This window comes from Coregonus clupeaformis, chromosome 4 (assembly GCF_020615455.1).
Source record: "Coregonus clupeaformis isolate EN_2021a chromosome 4, ASM2061545v1, whole genome shotgun sequence".
NCBI classification, from domain to species: Eukaryota; Metazoa; Chordata; class Actinopteri; order Salmoniformes; family Salmonidae; genus Coregonus; species Coregonus clupeaformis.
Window position 1 is genome coordinate 5,557,905 of NC_059195.1, and position 20,638 is coordinate 5,578,542.

Consider the following 20,638-nt stretch of genomic DNA (forward strand, 5'->3'; position numbering starts at 1 on the left):
AAAGTACACGTTCAGAATGTTGACACACTGCTCTGCTACGTTCTGTGCGCCCAGGCGATTGGTTCGTAGCCATCGACCTGAAGGATGCTTACTTTCACATCTCAATATACCCTCCTCACAGGAAATCAGAGAAGGGAGAAAGGGGCATTCGGCTAATGACGTACGTACTGTAGACGATTAGCTGCTGTGCGCTCAATCGAGACAAAATGTCTTAGAACACAGTCAGCTGCTCTTGGAACACCTGACATTTCTAGGTTTCAGAATAAACACAGTGAAGAGCGTTCTGATTCCCACGCAGACAGTGTCTTTCCTAGGTTTAACCCTAGATTCGGTATCATTCAAAGCTCGCCTTTCAGTGGAACGTATAACCTGGTCTCTTTCAAAACATGCCTGAGGCTGCTAGGTTTGATGGCATCAGCTTTAGTAGTCATCCCATTAGGATGCTTGAATATGAGAGGGTTTCAACGCTGGGTCTCGTCTCTAGGTCTGAGCCCAATACGTCACAAACATCACAGTGTACAGATCTTCATAGATTGCACGGTAGCACAGCACTCCTGGAGACACCTGACGTTTCTGTCACAGGGTGTCCAGATGGGCACTGTTTTATCCAGAAAAGTAGTCACGATGGACTAATCTCTCTCGGGTTGGGTTGCGACCCATGATGGCAGAACAGTGAACGGGGACCCCATCTCCGTTCTATTCACATAAACTGCCTGGAACTCCTTGCAGTGTTCCTAGCATTAAAGTAGTTTCTCCCATTTCTGGAGGGTCGTCATGTTCTATTCAGAACAGACAATACCACCGTTGTTGCTTACATAAACAGACAAGGGGGACTGCGATCCCCTCACTTACACACACTGGCACACAGACTGATTATGTGGAGCATTGTGCATCTCCAGTCACTGAGAGCGACTCATGTACCGGTAGGACTGAATCTGGGGGCAGATTTACTCTCCAGGGGGAAACCTGTATATGGGGAGTGGAAGCTCCACCCAGAGGTAGCCAATCAGGTTTGGATGCACTTCGGCATTCCAGCAGTGGATCTTTATGCATCGATGGAGAATACACAGGGTCCACTGTTCTTTTCCCTGAGGGATCGAGATGCACCGATGGGAGTGTACGCGTTGGCGCACGAGTGGCCACACGTCCTCCTGTATGCATTCCCCCCACTGGCACTGATTTCCCCCACCCTAGCCAGGGTGCAGGAGAAGGGTCTGTCTCTCATACTAATAGTGCCACATTGGCCAGAGAAACACTGGCTAGCGGAGATCACTCAACTACTATGCGGTCAACCGTGGCCCCTCCCTCTGCATCAGGGCCTACTGTGCCAGGCGCACGGGGAGATTTTCCATCCTCACCCGGAACGGTTGGCACTCTGGGCCTGGCCTTTGAACGGTTAAACTCGAACACCACCAGGATTCCCCAAAATGTAAATTTGACTATTCAGAGTGCTAGAGCCTCATCCACCAGGTCCCTTTATGATTGCAAATGGCACGTGTCTGTGGAATGGTGCACTAAGTCACAGACACTGCCATTCCAGTGCTCTGTCCATGTAATCCTGTCATTTCTACAGGAATTATTAGACAAAGGAAAGGCTTTTTCTACTATTAAGGTATATCTGGCAGCTATTTCGGCTTGTCATGTGGGTTTTGGGAGCACGACAGTGGGGCAATACCCCCTCGTCTCCTGTTTTATAAAGGGTGCATGTCGTTTGCGTCCGGTGTCCAAACAGCTTGCCCTGTCATGGGACTTATCAGTTGTTTTGGATGCTCTGTACCAACATCCTTTTGAGCCCCTGAATCAGGTGGATCTGAAGATGCTTTTATTTAAGACAGCACTATTACTAGCACTGGCCTCCATCAAGAATTTAAGTGACATTCACGCACTCAGTGCACTCGTCATGTGCACAATTTGCACCAGGTAATGAGAGGGTATCATTGCGGCCTAACCCCGCCTTTATCCCTAAGATTATTAACCCATCTTTGATGTGTCTTCCCCTTGAGCTGGTAGCTTTTTATCCTCCACTGTTTTCCTCTCTGGAACATCAACGGTTGCATATGCTGTGCCCAGTACACGCTCTGCGCATCTACATGGACAGGACTGAGGGTTTAGAAAATGTGATCAGTTGTTTGTTTCCTGGGCGAAACCTTACACGGGTAAAGTGCTCTCTAAACAGGGCCTCTCCCACTGTATAGTGGGGGCTATCGCTTTGGCCTACGTAAGTAAGGGTCTTCTGTCTCCTGCTGGTCTACGGGCTCATTCCACTAGAGGAATGGCTACATCCTGGGCTTTATTTAAGGGCATATCTATCCAAGATACAGTTGAAGTCGGAAGTTTACATACACTTATGTTGGAGTCATTAAAACTAGTTTTTCAACCACTACACAAATGTATTGTTAACAAACTATAGTTTTGGCAAGTCTGTTAGGACATCTACTTTGTGCATGACACAAGTACATTTTTACAACAATTGTTTACAGACAGATTATTTAACTTATAATTCACTGTATCACAATTCCAGTGGGTCAGAAGTTTACTTACACTAAGTTGACTGTGCCTTTAAACAGCTTGGAAAATTCCAGAAAATGATGTCATGGCTTTAGAAGCTTCTGCTAGGCTAATTGACATAATTTGAGTCAATTGGAGATGTACCTGTGGATGTATTTCAAGGCCTACCTTCAAACTCAGTGCCTCTTTGCTTGACATCATGGGAAAATCAAAAGAAATCAGCCAAGACCTCAGATTTTTTTTTTTGTAGACCTCCACAAGTCTGGTTCATCCTTGGGAGCAATTTCCAAATGCCTGAAGGTACCACGTTCATCTGTACAAACAATAGTATGCAAGTATAAACACCATGGGACCACGCAGCCGTCATACCGCTCAGGAAATCAATCCCAGAACAACAGCAAAGGACCTTGTGAAGATGCTGGAAGAAACAGGTACAAAAGTATCTATATCCACAGTAAAACGAGTCCTATATCGACATAACCTGAAAGGCCGCTCAGCAAGGCCAATGCTCCAAAACCGCCATAAAAAAAGCCTGACTACGGTTTGCAACTGCACATGGGGACAAAGATCGTACTTTTTGGAGAAATGTCCTCTGGTCTGATGAAACAAAAATATAACTGTTTGGCCATAATGACCATCGTTATGTTTGGAGGAAAAAGGGGGTTACTTGCAAGCCGAAGAACACCATCCCAACGTGAAGCAAGGGGTGGAGGGCAGCATCATGCTGTGGGGGTGCTTTTCTGCAGGAGGGCCTGGTGCACTTCACAAAATAGATGGCATCATGAGGAAGGAAAATTGTGTGGATATATTGCAGCAACATCTCAAGACATCAGTCAGGAAGTTAAAGCTTGGTCGCAAATGGGTCTTCCAAATGGACAATTTCCCCAAGCATACTTCCAAAGTTGTGGCAAAATGGCTTAAGGACAACAAAGTCAAGGTATTGGAGTGGCCATCACAAAGCCTTGACCTCAATCCTATAGAAAATGTGTGGGCAGAACTGAAAAAGCGTGTGCAAGCAAGGAGGCCTACAAATCTGACTCAGTTACACCAGCTCTGTCAGGAGGAATGGGCCAAAATTCACCCAACTTATTGTGGGAAGCTTGTGGAAGGCTACCAGAAACGTTTGACCCAAGTTAAACAATTTAAAGGAAATGCTACCAAATACTACTTGAGTGTATGTAAACTTCTGACCCACTTGGAATGTGATGAAAGAAATAAAAGCTGGTATAAATCATTCTCTACTATAATTCTGACATTTCAAGTTCTTAAAATAAAGTGGTGATCCTAACTGACCTAAAACAGGGAATTTTTACTAGGATTAAATGTCAGGAATTGTGAAAAACTGAGTTTAAATGCATTTGGCTAAGGTGTATGTTAACTTCTGACTTCAACTGTATCTGCTCAGCAGCGAGTTGGGCTTTGCCTCATACATTTGCAAAGTTTTATTGGCTCGATTTCACTGCACCGACCCTGGCGCATACTGTTTTACGTGTCGGATCTTCTGAGGGGCAAGGCCCATTTGTGTGATATATCGCACAGGATAGACGGTCGTCAGGATAAGCTTGTCTGGCAATACGGGAGTCAGTATATCCCATAAGTGAAATACCGAAACAAATTCTTAAAAGAGAACTTTAGGTTACGACCGTAACCCCGGTTCTCTGATAGTATGAGTGAGGTATTTCACCAGACCACCCTCAGAAGAGGTGTTGCTAATTTTGAATGACTCAGACGCTGCGTGGGATCTTTTTTATAGGGTAGGAAGGACACCCTTCTCAAGTCCAGCCAGTCATGGCTGGCGTAGTGTAATAAAGGCTTCTGACAAATACACTGGGAGCATATCCCATAAGTGAAATACCTCACTCATACTATCAGAGAACCGGGGTTACGGTCGTAACCTAACGTTTTTGATTTTGCATATAACCACCAGAGGGCATCAGCGGCCACAGGTTCACGTCGATGATGCCGTCTCTTTGACAAACTTTCAAAAAAATGTGTTAATACCTAGCAAATGATGTAAATGAACACCCAGTCAATTGCATTTATACTTCTATGTTACAACTGATGCATGGGTTAAAATATCATTTATTTTATCATGAAAATTGAGCTGTAGAAAAGACGTAGACACGTCGCGCGTGCGCAGAACGAGGCGACAAAATGTCAAAACCGTCCGAATGAGATTGGTCGCAATCTAATTTTGAAGATATGTTGCTCACTTCAACGAGAGGAAGGATAATAGCCAGATGCTAGCTAGGCAGTAAACTCGCCTATTAATCAACACAGTCAATAGGGAAAGTTTGTCAAGCATCCCGATAAGTGACAATTCGTGATGTATAGTTAACGTTAACTGTCTAGAAAAGAAAAGTAAAAGGTAGCTAGCTCGTACTGTTGTTTGCGTGTTTAGATGGATAGCTAGCTAGCTAGCTAACTTTAGCCGTTGTTCTGCGTGACCTGTCTGTCAAGTAACTAACCTTAACCAGCTATTTTACTACTAACAAGTTCTTCTCTACAGCTAAAGCATCTCAAACTAGCTAGCTATTAGCTAGTAACTTAGTTAACGTTACTATGTAGCTATCCAGCTAATAGGTATAACGTTAGCTAACTAAACATTCAGCTAACTACCTGGTTTAGCACTGGCTAAACACATTAACTACTAGCTGGCTAGCTAGTCTACGGCCTTGACTCGGCTTGACAGGTGCTAATTTAATGCCACAATAAAATCAGGCTAGTAACAACGATGTCTCGCAGGCGGCTTGACAGCCGCAATGGACCTACTGGGCTACTTGGAGAAATTCAAACCCATATCAATACGGAACCGATGGACAGTGTTTATGAAATCACTGGCGAGTTGGGCAGGTGAGCCAATGTTACAATGTCCCCTTTTCAAACTTTCTCATTCCATCATTCTCTTCTCGCACATCTTACGACTCCAATGCTTTCCATTGGCCTTTTGGATCCTCGAGAGCTAACGTTAGTGAGCTAAAACGTACTCACATCATCCTAGTTAGGCTGGATATCATCTTTAGCTATAACATAGTTAGCTATAACATATGTCTCCCTCTATATCAAATCTAATTGTATTTGTCACATGCTTCGTAAACAACAGGTGTAGACTAACAGTGAAATGCTTACTTATGGGCCCAACCCAACAATGCATAGAGTGGGAAAAAAGAAATAATAGAAAAATAATAAACCGAGGAGTAAATACACAATGAGTATACAAGGGGTAGTAGTACCAAGTCGATGTGCAGGGGTACGAGGTAATTGAGGTAGAAATGTACATATATTCAGTAGGTACAGTGAGGGAAAAAAGTATTTGATCCCCTGCTGATTTTGTATGTTTGCCCACTGACAAAGAAATGATCAGTCTATAATTTTAATGGTAGGTTTATTTGAACAGTGAGACAGAATAACAACAACAAAATCCAGAAAAACGCATGTCAAAAATTTAATAAATTGATTTGCATTTTAATGAGGGAAATAATTATTTGACCCCCTCTCAATCAGAAAGATTTCTGGCTCCCAGGTGTCGTTTTATACAGGTAACGAGCTGAGATTAGGAGCACACTCTTAAAGGGAGTGCTCCTAATCTCATATTGTTACCTGTATAAAAGACACCTGTCCACAGAAGCAATCAATCAATCAGATTCCAAACTCTCCACCATGGCCAAGACCAAGAATGTCAGGGACAAGATTGTAGACCTACACAAGGCTGGAATGGGCTACAAGTCCTTCGCCAAGCAGCTTGGTGAGAAGGTGACAACAGTTGGTGCGATTGTTTGCAAATGGAAGGAACACAAAATAACTGTCTATCTCCCTTGGCATGGGGCTCCATGCAATATCTCACCTCGTGGAGTTGTAATGATCATGAGAACAGTGAGGAATCAGCCCAGAACTACACGGGAGGATCTTGTCAATGATCTCAAGGCAGCTGGGACCATAGTCACCAAGAAAACAATTGGTAACACACTACGCCGTGAAGGACTGAAATCCTGCAGCGCCCGCAAGGTCCCCCTGCTCAAGAAAGCACATATACAGGCCCGTCTGAAGTTTGCCAATGAACATCTGAATGATTCAGAGGAGAACTGGGTGAAAGTGTTGTGGTCAGATGAGACCAAAATGGAGCTCTTTGGCATCAACTCAACTCGCCGTGTTTGGAGGAGGAGGAATGCTGCCTATGACCCCAAGAACACCATCCCCACTGTCAAACATGGAGGTGGAAACATTATGCTTTGGGGGTGTTTTTAAACAGGTCAACATTCACAAGACAGCGGTGCCAGACGAATTACCAGGAAGTGTTCTCAGAGCATGCGCGGACCAACTGGCAAGTGTCTTCACTGACATTTTCAACCTCTCCCTGACCGTGTCTGTAATACCTACATGTTTCAAGCAGACCACCATAGTCCCTGTGCCCAAGAAAGAGAAGGTAACCTGCCTAAATGACTACCGCCCCTTAGCACTCAAGTCGGTAGCCATGAAGTGCTTTGAAAGGCTGGTCATGGCTCACATCAACATCATCATCCCGAAAACCCTAGACCCACTCCAATTTGCATACTGCCCCAACAGATCCACAGATGACACAATCTCAATCGCACTCCACACTGCCCTTTTCTACCTGGACAAATGGAACACCTATGTGAGAATGCTGTTCATTGACTACAGCTCAGCGTTCAACACCATAGTGTCCACCAAGCTCATCACAAAGCTAAGGACCCTGGGACTAAACACCTCCCTCTGCAACTGGATACTGGACTTCCTGACAGGCTGCCCCCAGGTGGTAAGGGTAGGCAACAACACATCTGTTATGCTGATCCTCAACACGGGGTCCCCTCAGGGGTGTGTGCTTAGTCCCCTCCTGTACTTCCTGTTCGCCCACGAGTGCGTGGCCAAGTTCGACTCCAACACCATCAAGTTTGCTGACGACACAACGGTGGTAGGCCTGATCGCCAACAAGACAGGCTATAGGGAGGAGGTCAGAGACCTGGCAGTGTGGTGCCAGGACAACAACCTCTCCCTCAACGTGAGGAAGACAAATGAGATGATCGTGGACTACAGGAAAAGGAGGGCCGAACATGCCCCCATTCACATCGAAGGGGCTGTAGTCGAGTGGGTTGAGAGTTTCAAGTTCCTTGGTGTCCACATCACCAAAAAACGATGATGGTCCAAACACACCACGAAAGTCGTGAAGAGGGCACAACACCTTTTCCCCCTCAGGAGACTCAAAATATTTGGCATGGGTCCCCAGATCCTCAAAAAGTTATACAGCTGCCCCATCGAGAGCATCCTGACCGTAAGGCGCTACAGAGGGTAGTGGGTACAGCCCAGTACATCATTGGAGCCAAGCTTCCTGCCATCCATGACCTATATACTAGGCGGTGTCAGAGGAAGGCCCCAAAAATAGTCAGACTCCAGTCACCCAAGTCATAGACTGATCTCTCTGCTACCACACGGCAAGCAGTACCGGAGCACCAAGTCTAGGTCCAAAAGGCTCCTTAACAGCTTCTACCCCCAAGCCATAAGACTGCTGAACAATTAATAAAATGGCCACCCGGACTATTTACGTTGACACCCTTCCTGCTTAGTTTTTACACTGCTGCTACTCGCTGTTTATTATCTATGCATAGTCACTTTACCCCTACCTACATGTACAAATTACCTCGACTAACCTGTACCCCCGCACATTGACTCGGTACCATTACCCCCCTGTATATAGCCTAATTATTGTTCTATATTTTGAGAATTTTTTTTACTGACCCCTGTCAATACACAACTGGACACACCTGCTCCCATTTTCTTGCGTTGTGCTATTTATAAACAAACACGTGACTGGCTCAACTGTTCTGGGGGAACTACAGTAAGCTTCATAATGTAAAATAATGTGACAAGGTGAAATGAAGAACGCAATCTGCTTTATCTCCTAATGTATTGCACAAGTTGACTGCAGGTATTTACTTAAAGTTGCTACAAATATAAACATTTATTGAAAAACGTAAGAAATAGTTTCAGCGGTATTGGGAAAAACCATCCTGTGGCTATTTCGAAATTACCCTGGTATACGGTATACCGCCCAAGCCTTGTACAAACACTCAAACGAAAGGCTATAAGGTGAAACCACACAAACACTCAAACTGGAAACGGCACAGAATGCATTGTGTGGCATATACAGTTGAAGTCGGAAGTTTACATACACTTAGGTTGGAGTCATTAAAACTCGTTTTTCAACCACTCCACAAATTTCTTGTTAACAAACTATAGTTTTGGCAAGTCGGTTAGGACATCTACTTTGTGCATGACACAAGTAATTTTTCCAACAATTGTTTACAGACAGATTATTTCAGTTATAATTCATTGTATCACAATTCCAGTGGGTCAGAAGTGTACATACACTAAGTTGACTGTGCCTTTAAACAGCTTGGAAAATTCCAGAAAATGATGTCATGGCTTTAGAAGCTTCTGATAGGCTAATTGACATCATTTGAGTCAATTGGAGATGTACCTGTGGATGTATTTCAAGGCCTACCTTCAAACTCAGTGCCTCTTTGCTTGACATCATGGGAAAACCAAAAGACATCAGCCAAGACCTCAGAAAAGAAATTGTAGACCTCCACAAGTCTGGTTCATCCTTGGGAGCAATTTCCAAATGCCTGAAGGGACCACGTTCATCTGTACATACAATAGTACGCAAGTATAAACACCATGGGACCACGCAGCCGTCATAACGCTCAGGATGGAGACGCGTTCTGTCTCCTAGAGATGAACGTACTTTGGTGCAAAAGTGCAAATCAATCCCAGAACAACAGCAAAGGACCTTGTGAAGATGCTGGAGGAAACAGGTACTAAAGTATCTACATCCACAGTAAAACGAGTCCTATATCGACATAACCTGAAAGGCCGCACAGCAAGGAAGAAGCCACTGCTCCAAAACCAGCATAAAAAAGCCAGACTACAGTTTGCAACTGCACATGGGGACAAAGATCGTAGTTTTTCGAGAAATGTCCTCTAGTCTGATGAAACAAAAATAGAACTGTTTGGCCATAATGACCATCGTTATATTTGGAGGAAAAAGGGGGATGTTTGCAAGCCAAACAACACCCTCCCAACCGTGAAGCACGGGGGTGGCAGCGCCATGTGGTCCGGGTGCACTTCACAAAATAGATGGCATCATGAGGAAGGAAAATGATGTGGATATATTGAAGCAACATCTCAAGACATCAGTCAGGAAGTTAAATCTTGGTCGCAAATGGTTCTTCCAAATGGACAATGACCCCAAGCATACTTCCAAAGTTGTGGCAAAATGGCTTAAGGACAACAAAGTCAAGGTATTGGAGTGGCCATCACAAAGCCCTGACCTCAATCCTATAGAACATTTGTGGGAAGAACTGAAAAAGCGTGTGCGAGCAAGGAGGCCTACAAACCTGACTCAGGTTACACCAGCTCTGTCAGGAGGAATGGACCAGAATTCACCCAACTTATTGTGGGAAGCTTGTGGAAGGCTACCAGAAACGTTTGACCCAAGTTAAACAATTTAAAGGCAAGGCTACCAAATACTAATTGAGTGTATGTAAACTTCTGACCCACTGGGAATGTGATGAAAGAAATAAAAGCTGAAAATAAATCATTCTCTCTACTATTATTCTGACATTTCACATTCTTAAAATAAAGTGGTGAACCTAACTGACCTATGACAGGGAATTTTTACTAGGATTAAATGTCAGGAATTGTGAAAAACTGAGTTTAAATGTATTTGGCTAAAGTGTATGTTAACTTCTGACTTCAACTGTAAGTGTCGCAACTGAGTGATGAAAAAGTCTGCCCTTTTAGTGTCCATGGCAGACTCGTTGGCAGTGTGAAGGAGAGATGTTGACTGCAGTATGTCCACACACAGATGTGTAGGCATAAAAGGTCTGTTTTCAAACCTACTGTCAGTCCACTTTTTTTCAGTCCACCATATAAGGTAGGCTACAGCTGATCTGGTGCCTTGACAGTCATGAACTGTCGGCATTTGTGTAGACCTATGCCACAGTTTCCAATCAGATTGGGACTGTAAATTTTCAGTCCTCACACATCAATGCAGTTCTGGTGTCAACAGTTAGGGATATGCATGGTATGGGGAGTACTTTGAGTTGCCTTTTTAGATAGCAAAGCATGTTGTTTTAAGCTTAGGCTATGGTTAGGCCTAGGCTAGTGATGACTTGAGCAAAATGTGTGAACTCTTGGACAATGTGAAATGTAAAATTATTGCATAAAGAGTTTGTAGGCCTAATGCATTTACAATCAAGTAAAGAAATAAAGAACGCATAGGGTAAGGTAATGACTAGGCTAACCATTACCACCAAGGCCTAAAATTAAATTTTTGGTCCACCAGCCACTGTGGCAAGGTAAATTAAAAAATCTACCAGCCACTCAGATTTTTTACCAGCCCAAATATTTTTTTTCTACAAAGATTACACCAACAAAGCACAAAAAGGCGGATGAGCATGCTTTGTAATGTTTCTAAAACAATACATTTATTACTAGTAATAAGTAATGTTGTGTATTGTTTAATTTCATTTCATTTTTTGTGACCTGAGTCTTTTAACCAAAATATCACAGATGAGACAATTTACACCTGCCCCTTTAAGCGTGGGAGGTTATGTAGTAATGCAACTCGAGTCATGTTTGTGCCTGTGAGATTGAGTCTGACTAGTAGCAGTGTCTTTTCCCTAGCAGTTGAAACTCAAACATTGGAAAACAACCTAACTTGTGAACAAAACAATGTAAATAGCCAAGAAACACAAGGGCCAAGTCTCACTTCAGTAGACTTTCGTGTCAAGTAAATTAGACCAACGTTTATGCCTAAAAATGAATCTTTCACTTAGCTCTTCACGTGCGCACAGCCAGCAGCCAGGCAGTGTTGCAACCCAAGGTGCGATAGTCTATATAGGATTCATAGTTATTTGACTTTGTGCAATTAAGTTATGAAACAAAACGGCAGAAATACTTTGAAAACAGCTACTGCAGCAGTTATTTTACTATAAATGCCAACGTGGCTGATGAAATAGACATCTTACCCGCCAATGCAAAAATCTATCCATGTGGCAGGTGTTCATTTTAGACCCTGATTACCACACAACATATTGTGTGTTGTTATGGGAGGGTGTGGGTATGGAGTGGCCTCATTTTAACCCTTTTCACACTACTGAGCCAAGCTATAGGCTTACTGAGCTGGCCGGGTTATGCATCCACCTACTTGTTGTAACGGTGCTTGACAGGACAATGTGAGAAAAAAATATCAAAGCCGGCACAGTACGGTTTGGTTGGCAGTGCACTATGTGGTTGTCCTACTGTTGATGATTGAACTGCCTGTAAGTCACTCTAGATAAATAATAATATATGCAGACGCTTTTATCCAAAGCGAAATATAATGTTTGTGTAAATGTACATATTAACTGATGTCATATTGTAACAAAGTTGTCTCCTTCAGTGTAGACTAAAATGACCCAGATAGTGTGTGATGAATGACTCGGCCCTCCCTCCCTTCGTCCTCGGTGCCAGGGGGAAATTTGCGGTGGTGAAGCGGTGCGTGGAGAGGTCCACGGGGAAGGTGTTTGCCGCCAAGTTCCTGCGGAAGCGGCGGCGGGGCAGAGACTGCCGGGCCGAGGTGGTACACGAGATGGCCGTGCTGGAGGCGGCCCGCAACAACCCTCGCGTGGTTAACCTGCACGCTGCCTACGAGACAGACCACGACATCGTCCTGCTGCTGGAATAGTGAGTTATGGGCAACTTCTAGATTGCACTCAATGCTATCAGTTCAATCAGTAACCCATCTTTCAAATCTGTTACTTATGTATGTTTCTCCATTTTTTGTTCTCCATATCTTTGTACATGACAGAGGTTATTTAAAGTTTCTCATATCTGAGACGGTATAATGTGTGATTATACTTTGAACTTTATTGGAATCGGTACTCCTTTACACTGAATCCAACAAAACAGAAACTAGAATGCAGGTTGTAGATAGGCTGCAATCCACATTCTGTGCTTAAAGGGATACTTCGGGATTTTGGCAATGAGGCCCATTATCTACTTCCTCAGAGTCCGATGAACTCGTTGATACCATTATTATGTCTGCGTGCAGTTTGAAGAAAGTTGCTAACTAGCGCTAGCGCAATACTAACTAGCATTAGCGCAATGCCTGGAAGTCTATGGGTATTTGCCAGCATGCTAGCAGATACCCATAGACTTCCAGTCATTGCGCAAAACTACCTATAACTTCCTTAATACTGGAGACGGAGACATAAAAATGGTATCTACAAGTTCATCTGACACTGGGGAAGTAGATAAGTTGGAGATTGCTGTTGTTCCTAAACCCTACCCTTAGCAGTCTTGTATATTCTGAGAGCCAATAGACATGTTTCATTGAGTTTTGAGGAAAGCCTTTCAAATCCTGCCCTGAAAGCGAAGTGCCGTGTAAACTCTGAAAGGGGAAGGCCATTCCATTGGAAGTACCCAATTATCTGTTGCCTGACCTGAAATGATATGAAACAGGCTTATACACTCAGCTGAGTCAAAACCACCTAGGTTTTATGGATGCAATCATGCAAAAAAGTTTTACGATAGTTTGTGTTAGACACTGTGACAGTCTCTCTGTGTGTGTGTGAGACAGTGCGGCGGGGGGTGAGATCTTTGACCACTGTGACTGTGATGAGCTGCTCCCAGAGGGCCAGATCACACGGCTGATCAGACAGACGCTGGAGGGCGTCCACCTTCTCCACCAGACCAGCGTGGTGCACCTGGACCTCAAGGTCTGTCCCTCCACATCTCTTAATACACACACACAGATAGACTAGTATATAAACAGAAGTGCACTGCCCACAAACACATACAACAAACACATGTACATACACCTAAAATTCACCTCTCAACCCTATTTGCTCCCTTATTCATCTTTACATCACCACTTGCGTATTTTCCCTATAAACATGATCTCATGCAGGAAGGATTGTGAATGACTGGACCTGCTGTATACAGCTTTATTATTACACTGCACAACTTTTAAGTCACCCTTTTTGACTACTCACCCAATCCCTCCCTCTTTCTTTCAGCCCCAGAACATCCTACTGACCAGCCTGGCTCCGCTGGGGGACATAAAGATTGTGGACTTTGGCCTGGCACGCAAACTGGGCACGGTCGGAGAGCTCCGAGAGATCTTGGGCACGCCTGAGTACGTGGGTAAGGCAATGTAACATACCTCCAACGTTCCTTCAACTAGCTGCAATTAAGTCTTGACATTCTACAATAACAATGTTGTGATGTAATGATATGGCCTCTCTCTCTTTCTCCCTTTTCTCACATAAGCTCCAGAGATCCTGAACTATGAGCCTATCACAACGGCAACTGACCTGTGGTGAGTCATCACTATTAACACTATAAACTCTTTTGACTGTGTATATGTTGATGTATGTGCGTGCCTGCCTGAGGCACTTGTGTGAAGTGTGTATGTTTGCAGGTCAACACGTGTACACCCTCTGACACATTTGTACTAACTGTATTCTGGGTGTGTGTGTTATGTATTTTTCAGGAGTGTGGGAGTGATCGCCTACATGCTGGTGACGGGCGAGTCTCCGTTTGCAGGGGATGACAAGCAGGAGACGTACCTGAACGTGTCCCAGGTCAATGTGGACTACAGCCAAGAGGCCTTCTCCAGGGTGTCGGAGCTCGCCGTCGACTTCATCCGCAAGCTGCTGGTCAAAACTCCAGAGTAAGTGGGACTATCACCAGCCAGTAAAGGTTCAGGGAATTGTAATGGTAGTTGAAGTACTGCTACTGACAGGAAGCGGTAGAACAAATTGTGTTCAGCAATACAAATTATAATAAATAATTTTGTTTTTGTGCTTACTAAACATTTTCTGTTTTAATTTCAAATAATTGGTTTTGACCCTTGTCCGTCTTCACGCTCTCCACACAGGGACAGGCCCAGTGCAGCTGACTGCATGACCCACCCCTGGCTGTGGCAGCAGCATCAATACCCAAGTACCGAGCCTGTCCTGCCACGAACCCCCCGTGAGAGGAGCAGCGGTACCAAGTGGGCCGCCCCACCCGAGGACCCAGAGGACAAGGAGAACTTCACCTTGGACTCGCCCCACACCCAGGCCAAGAGGTTTCGCTTCGAGGAGGAGACACCCGCTGCCACCAATGGTGGTGACGGGGACTTCTGAGGGGGAAAGAGCGACGCAAGCGCACCCCTCCCACAAGCTCCCATTTTGCTTTTATTGGTTTTATGCAGCAAGGAACCTGCCGGCAACAGTGTCGCCTACCCAAGAGCGCTTCTGTTCTGTTCTAGTGCTCGCTTGTATCCAAGAGCGCCCAGCCAAACCAAAGATAACCAGCTTCCATTGTGATCTAACGTCAATTCGTCACTGTTTCTATGTGTAGTTTGTGTTTCTAAATAATGCATTGATTTAAGAGTTGATTTAAGATAAGTCATGTATTTTATTGTGAGCTGTTTTGGTCCTTTCCAGTGTATTGTCTTTGTTTTGTCGGGTATGTTTTGTCCCGGAATTTAGAGAATATGCGGCCAGATATATCTCAAGGGAAATCTATGCAATACTGTTTTGCCACAAGTAACTTTTAAAGGAGACATTTAAATAGTCAACAAATTATTACGTGATAATTTTTGCCAGAAAGGCAGTAAGTGGTCGTAAAAGTGTTCTTAGTATTTCGTGAGAAAATCATCCGACAGAACACCAAACTGTGCAGATATGAGCTAAATCAGTCTATTTAAGGAAGTGAAAGTAAAGTATGTCCTCACACTATGTCCTTGTTTGCCTGACCCAAGCTGTACATTACCTCCCTACTCTCAAACAAGCTTACGCACATTATATTCCATCTGTGACATTCTCTTGTCTTGCTCTCCAGCACTCTACAACACGCCACATCTGAAAGCACAGTATGATGTTGTCTTAGACATGTTGTCTATGCACAGTACCCGGCCCTGGCCTGCATAATTAGTAAGCCAACAAGTCACACTGGTGTCTGTTTATTACACACACAGTTTACTGTTAACCCCAACTCTTCCTCTGGTTTACAATTAAACAATAATAGAGATTTAAGAGGGTTCTGTAAAAAGGTGACTCATGGACAGTTCATACACCACTCCCATGCTTACACAAATGTGTTTCTTCAAACGTTGTCAGTTCCTCTTTAGTCATTTGCTTAGGGGAACTGTGACTGAAGCATTTAACTATTTATCTTCTGGGTATTTCATTGATTACTTAACTGGAAAATTACTATGCCCTATGAAGAGATGTTTTTAATTCCATGTTTTCTTTTGTGTAACTTGAACACAGTGTATTTCCTGATATTCACTGAAGTCATTTAATCTCCATTCCTTTAATTGGCATTAAAAAGCTACTGTTTTTTTATGGCTAGGAACCCTTTCAAGTTTAATGGGAGTCGGGGTATATTTGGGAATCATAACAGATTGTCTGTGTATGAAGGCGAGTTCATTTTCCTTCCTATCCCTATGTTCATTCAATTTCCTTCTCATCTCAGGGAAAATTACCTTTCACTTTGGTCGTAACTATTGTGTGCCTTTTTATATTCTAACATGATTCTCAATATGTTTATATAATGGGATGGTGTTTTGTTTAGATTTAGATGTACATATGTGTATGTGCTGTATTTAACTGGATTCAGATGGGTTTATTAAGAAGATACGGGTTGTATGGGATATAGTATTGATGGCATCTCTTAACAAAAAGCTGTTTTGGTAACGGAGGTGACATGAAATTGAAATATGCTTTGGTTGTGAAGTGGTGAATGTGGGATATACATGAAAGGTTTGGAAAAGTGATTAGAGATGGATTTTGGATTTAGAAGAGAAAAATATTGTTTCGGTTATGAGGAAAGGGTATGATGACATTGAGATGGTTACAGAGGAAGATAAAATATTTTTGATTACGGAAGTGATGTGGGTAAAGGTTATGGAGTTGATGGGATAAAATGTGGACAGAAACCTTTTGGTAATGCAGTCGATAAAGAAGAGAAAGGTTTAGACAGATTATATTTGTACAGTATTACCAGCAGGATGAATGGAAGTGCTCTGTTGAGCATGCATTCCCCATCAATCTGTGAAAGAATAACCCATACTGAAGAAATTCTCATTGAAACTGGAGTGTTATGAAGCCTAACTGCCAGCAGCCCTCAGCTGCATGTTGCTTTGTTCAAGGAGGTGCAAAGACTACATATCCTTGTTTGTTGTGGTCCTCAAGGTTTCCCAGAGATGTCACCGGCCTGGCACACACAATAGCCTTTTTCTTCGAGAGGGCTGTCTCCAGTCACGGCCATGCTCTCACTGTATGCTGTCATCCTAAAGGAGAACTGGAACACCAATACGTCATTAGTGAGTGGTTCAAAGACAGACACTTAAATGAAAACCAGACGTTCGAAGGTACTGCTGACACCAGTCGGCACAAAGTGGACCTGTACAACTTGATTATATTTGTAAGATCTCCACTGCTGATTTCATTTTGTATGGCTGTCTGAATTTACTTTTAGATACAGATGCTAGTCAAGTGACCCGTGTGTTCTCTGGGGACAAAGGTGGCCAGTTTGCACTCTTCACATTCCTGTAGTGAGATCTTCTCCCACTTTACCAGGGTAATACTGAAGGAAACGTCTGAGTCAAACTAATACCATTTAGAAGCACAAGCAATAACCCTTAAAGATGTTTATTTTGCATTTGATAGATTTGTAGGTATATTCCGTTTGCATTTGAAATGATCCATTCTAAAAACAATGTAAAATCCCTATTTGTATTTTCTGATCAACATCAATCTAATATTTAGGTGTCATTAGCAAACGGGAATGCTCATTAAAGATGATAGAAAACCTACATGGTGGATGGAGTCTGGTCTTTTTACACTACTGCACAAAGTCCTGAGTCTGATGTTGTCAACTGTTGTTTTTTCTACATTTTGTCTTGTCTTATCTCAGTGGGTCCCCTCTCAGGTGCGAAGACCACAAGAAACATTTGTGGACAACACCTGCAGAGACTGGTCTTAAAACAGAGGAACTACCAGCGGCCATGAACAACAGAGAGCTAAGGCATGCCATCATCCAACGCATTGTGCTGCCAAAAGCAAGTAAGCAATTATATCCATTCTGCCATCTACTGATGAGGAAACATTGCCTCCTAGTGCTGATGGGAATGTGTGCCATGTGTGTATATATATATATATAAAGCCTAATCACCTTTTAAGTAATACAAAAAAAAAGGGGTTGATTTCGGTTGATTTGGCAATTACATTGACAATTGCACACATGCCCCCATCACTCCCATTGACTCCTTTCAGGATGAGGCACCATCAATTTGTAAAATCCTGAACTTCCCCTCTAAGCTCCATTTAAAACTAATCCATTGTTACTTATCCATTTTGGATGCACAAGTTGTAAGGACATAGCTAGCTACAGGTGTTTGTAATGACCGTATGTTAATTATAAGTTAACATTTACTACATCGATATACAATATATATACAAAAGTATGTGGACACCTCCTTCAATTGAGTGAATTTGGCTATTTCAGCCACACCCGTTGCAGACAGGTGTATAAAATTGAGCACACAGCCATGCCATGAACAGCTCCGTGACTTTCAACGTGGCACCGTCATAGGATGCCACCTTTCCAACAAGTCAGTTTGTCAAATTTCTGCCATGCTAGAGCTGCCCTGGTCAACTGTAAGTGCTGTTATTGTGAAGTGGAAACGTCTAGGAGCAACAAAGGCTCAGCCGCAAAGTGGTAGGCCACACAAGCTCACAGAATGGGACCACCGAGTGCTGAAGCACGTAAGAATCGTCTGTCCTCGGTTGCAACACTCACTATCGAGTTCCAAACTGCCTCTGGAAGCAACGTCAGCTCAAGAACTGTTAGTCGGAGCTTCATGAAATGTGTTTGCATGGCCGAGCAGCCGCACACAAGTCTTAAGATCACCATGCGCAATGCCAAGTGTCGGCTGGAGTGGTGTAAAGCTCAACACCATTGGACTCTGGAGCAGTTGAAACGCGTTCTCTGGAGGGATGAATCACGCTTCACCATCTGACAGTCCGACGGACAAATCTGGGTTTGGCGGATGCCAGGAGAACGCTACATGCCCGAATGCATAGTGCCAACTGTAAAGTTTGGTGAAGGAGGAATAATGGTCTGGGGTTGTTTTTCATGGTTCGGGCTAGGTCCCTTAGTTCCAGTGAAGGGAAATCTTAATGCTACATGCAATGACATTCTAGATGATTCTGTGCTTCCAACTTTTGTGGCAGGCCCTTTCCTGTTTCAGCATGGCAATGCCCCCGTGCACAAAGCGAGGTCCATGCAGAAATGATTTGTCGAGATTGGTGTGGAAGAACTTGACTGGCCTGCACAGAGCCCTGATCTTAACCCCAACGAACACCTCGCATTAGTGAGCCCTGCCCGACCTCAATAATGCTCTTGTGGCTGAATGGCCCGCAGCAATGTTCCAACATGTAGTGGAAAGCCTTCCCAGAAGAGTGGAAGCTGTTATAGCAGCAAAGGGGGGACCAACTCCATTTTAATGCCCATGTTTTTGGAATGAGATGTTCGATGAGCAGGTGTCCACATACTTTTGGTCATGTAGTGTACCTTAAAATGCTCTTTTCATCATGATTGCTGTGTGCCAGACATGCATGCAGCTATGTGTATTCAAGCATTCACAAATATAAAATGTGCTTTTTATGACTGCGAAAGAACCACTATACACACATTCCAACAGTATGGTTTCTTTTAAGAGTTAAGATTTTTTCTAAATGAACAAATCATACAAGAACAGCTATGGAATAACATGTCTTAAAAACAACAGCATTTTTAAAAATGGAATGGCTATGAAGTAGAAAGTACATTCATTGCATTTGAGTAGACATTGAAACAACAATCATCACCAGAAATCCAGAATGGTAGTGCAAAAGCAGCTCTAAGCTTACCAAGAGAAATCCCTCTAGTCTATTAGAATGCATTATGCATGCTGAACAACAGCCTGCAAGATTAATTTAAGCTAACCTCCAACTCAAAGTCCATCACTGAACATAAGTCAATTTACAAGAAGTTACAGGACATTCAAACAATATCAGGAAATGTAGTTGTTCCGCACAAACACCACCAAGTGTTCCTTGGTGAGAGAGAAAGGCCCACTCCAAGTCACCACAGTATGTCACTTGACATCAAGAAAATGTTCAATGGAAGGACCTGGTGCACTTGAGGAATAGTCAACTGTTGCCACTGAAATATTGCAAGAAAATAAAACTTACTCAACCACATCGGACATGGACAGTGGGGTCAGATCAAATCTACTTTTAGATTACGATCAATGTTTAGTATTTCACAAAAAGGCAAAGGTTACAATCAAGCTTAGATAATCTGACAATTGACAGGTCTGACCCTCAATCTTAAAGACATGCTCTGGAACTTTGGCGACTAGTAAGTATTTTTTTAAACCTCCCGCTTTGGCCTGGATGTTTCAGTGTAGTTCATACATGCATAATCTATGAGCAGAATTACTGTTTCTAAACTAGACACGAAATCCCTAGTTTGAAAGCGACTGTTTACTGGAAGTTGTGTGGTGCCATTTTCCCCACACGTGGGCCAGCCCCCTAGCAATTGGAGTTCTAGCCAATGAGCTTCAGCCCCTCGCCATTTGAGTGACAGCTCGCAAGATGCACACAGCAGAGCGAGAGAGAGCAATGAAGTGGTGCACATATCTGCACATACAGTATGTGACGTAGTACGCAATTTTAGGCACCACTTCTGGCTCGTGAGTGCTACTTTCAGAACTACTGGCTAAAAAGTATACAAAAGTACCGGAGAATCTCTTTTTAAAGGGGAGGTTGAGGACAGAAATTCAAGAGTATCTCAATGAGGTTCATCGTACTTTAACATTCAATAGTGTCTATTATATCATAAGACTTTACGAGATTACAGACATCAGAGCAACAGCGTGAGACACTGCAAATAACCTCTGCTCACTTTCAGCCAAAAGATGCTTTGGCATTTTTTTATCAAAGGTTTGATTTTGTCCTACATACTTAATGTCAGTCTTTAAAGTTGCATTCTTTCAGATTTTCACATAAAAAATATCCCTTATTTAAGT

General features: G+C 43.3%; 1 protein-coding gene across 1 annotated transcript; it reads left to right on the forward strand.

Moving 5' to 3' along the window:
* The first annotated feature begins 4,670 nt into the window (after positions 1-4,670).
* On the forward strand, positions 4,671-17,377 carry stk17b (serine/threonine kinase 17b (apoptosis-inducing)). Its single transcript, XM_041862909.1, has 7 exons — positions 4,671-5,361; positions 12,040-12,252; positions 13,148-13,286; positions 13,587-13,713; positions 13,840-13,888; positions 14,063-14,242; positions 14,450-17,377. The coding sequence occupies exons 1-7, from the start codon at positions 5,243-5,245 to the stop codon at positions 14,697-14,699; spliced, it is 1,077 nt and encodes a 358-aa protein (XP_041718843.1). The 5' UTR covers positions 4,671-5,242; the 3' UTR covers positions 14,700-17,377.
* The last annotated feature ends 3,261 nt before the right edge of the window (positions 17,378-20,638 follow it).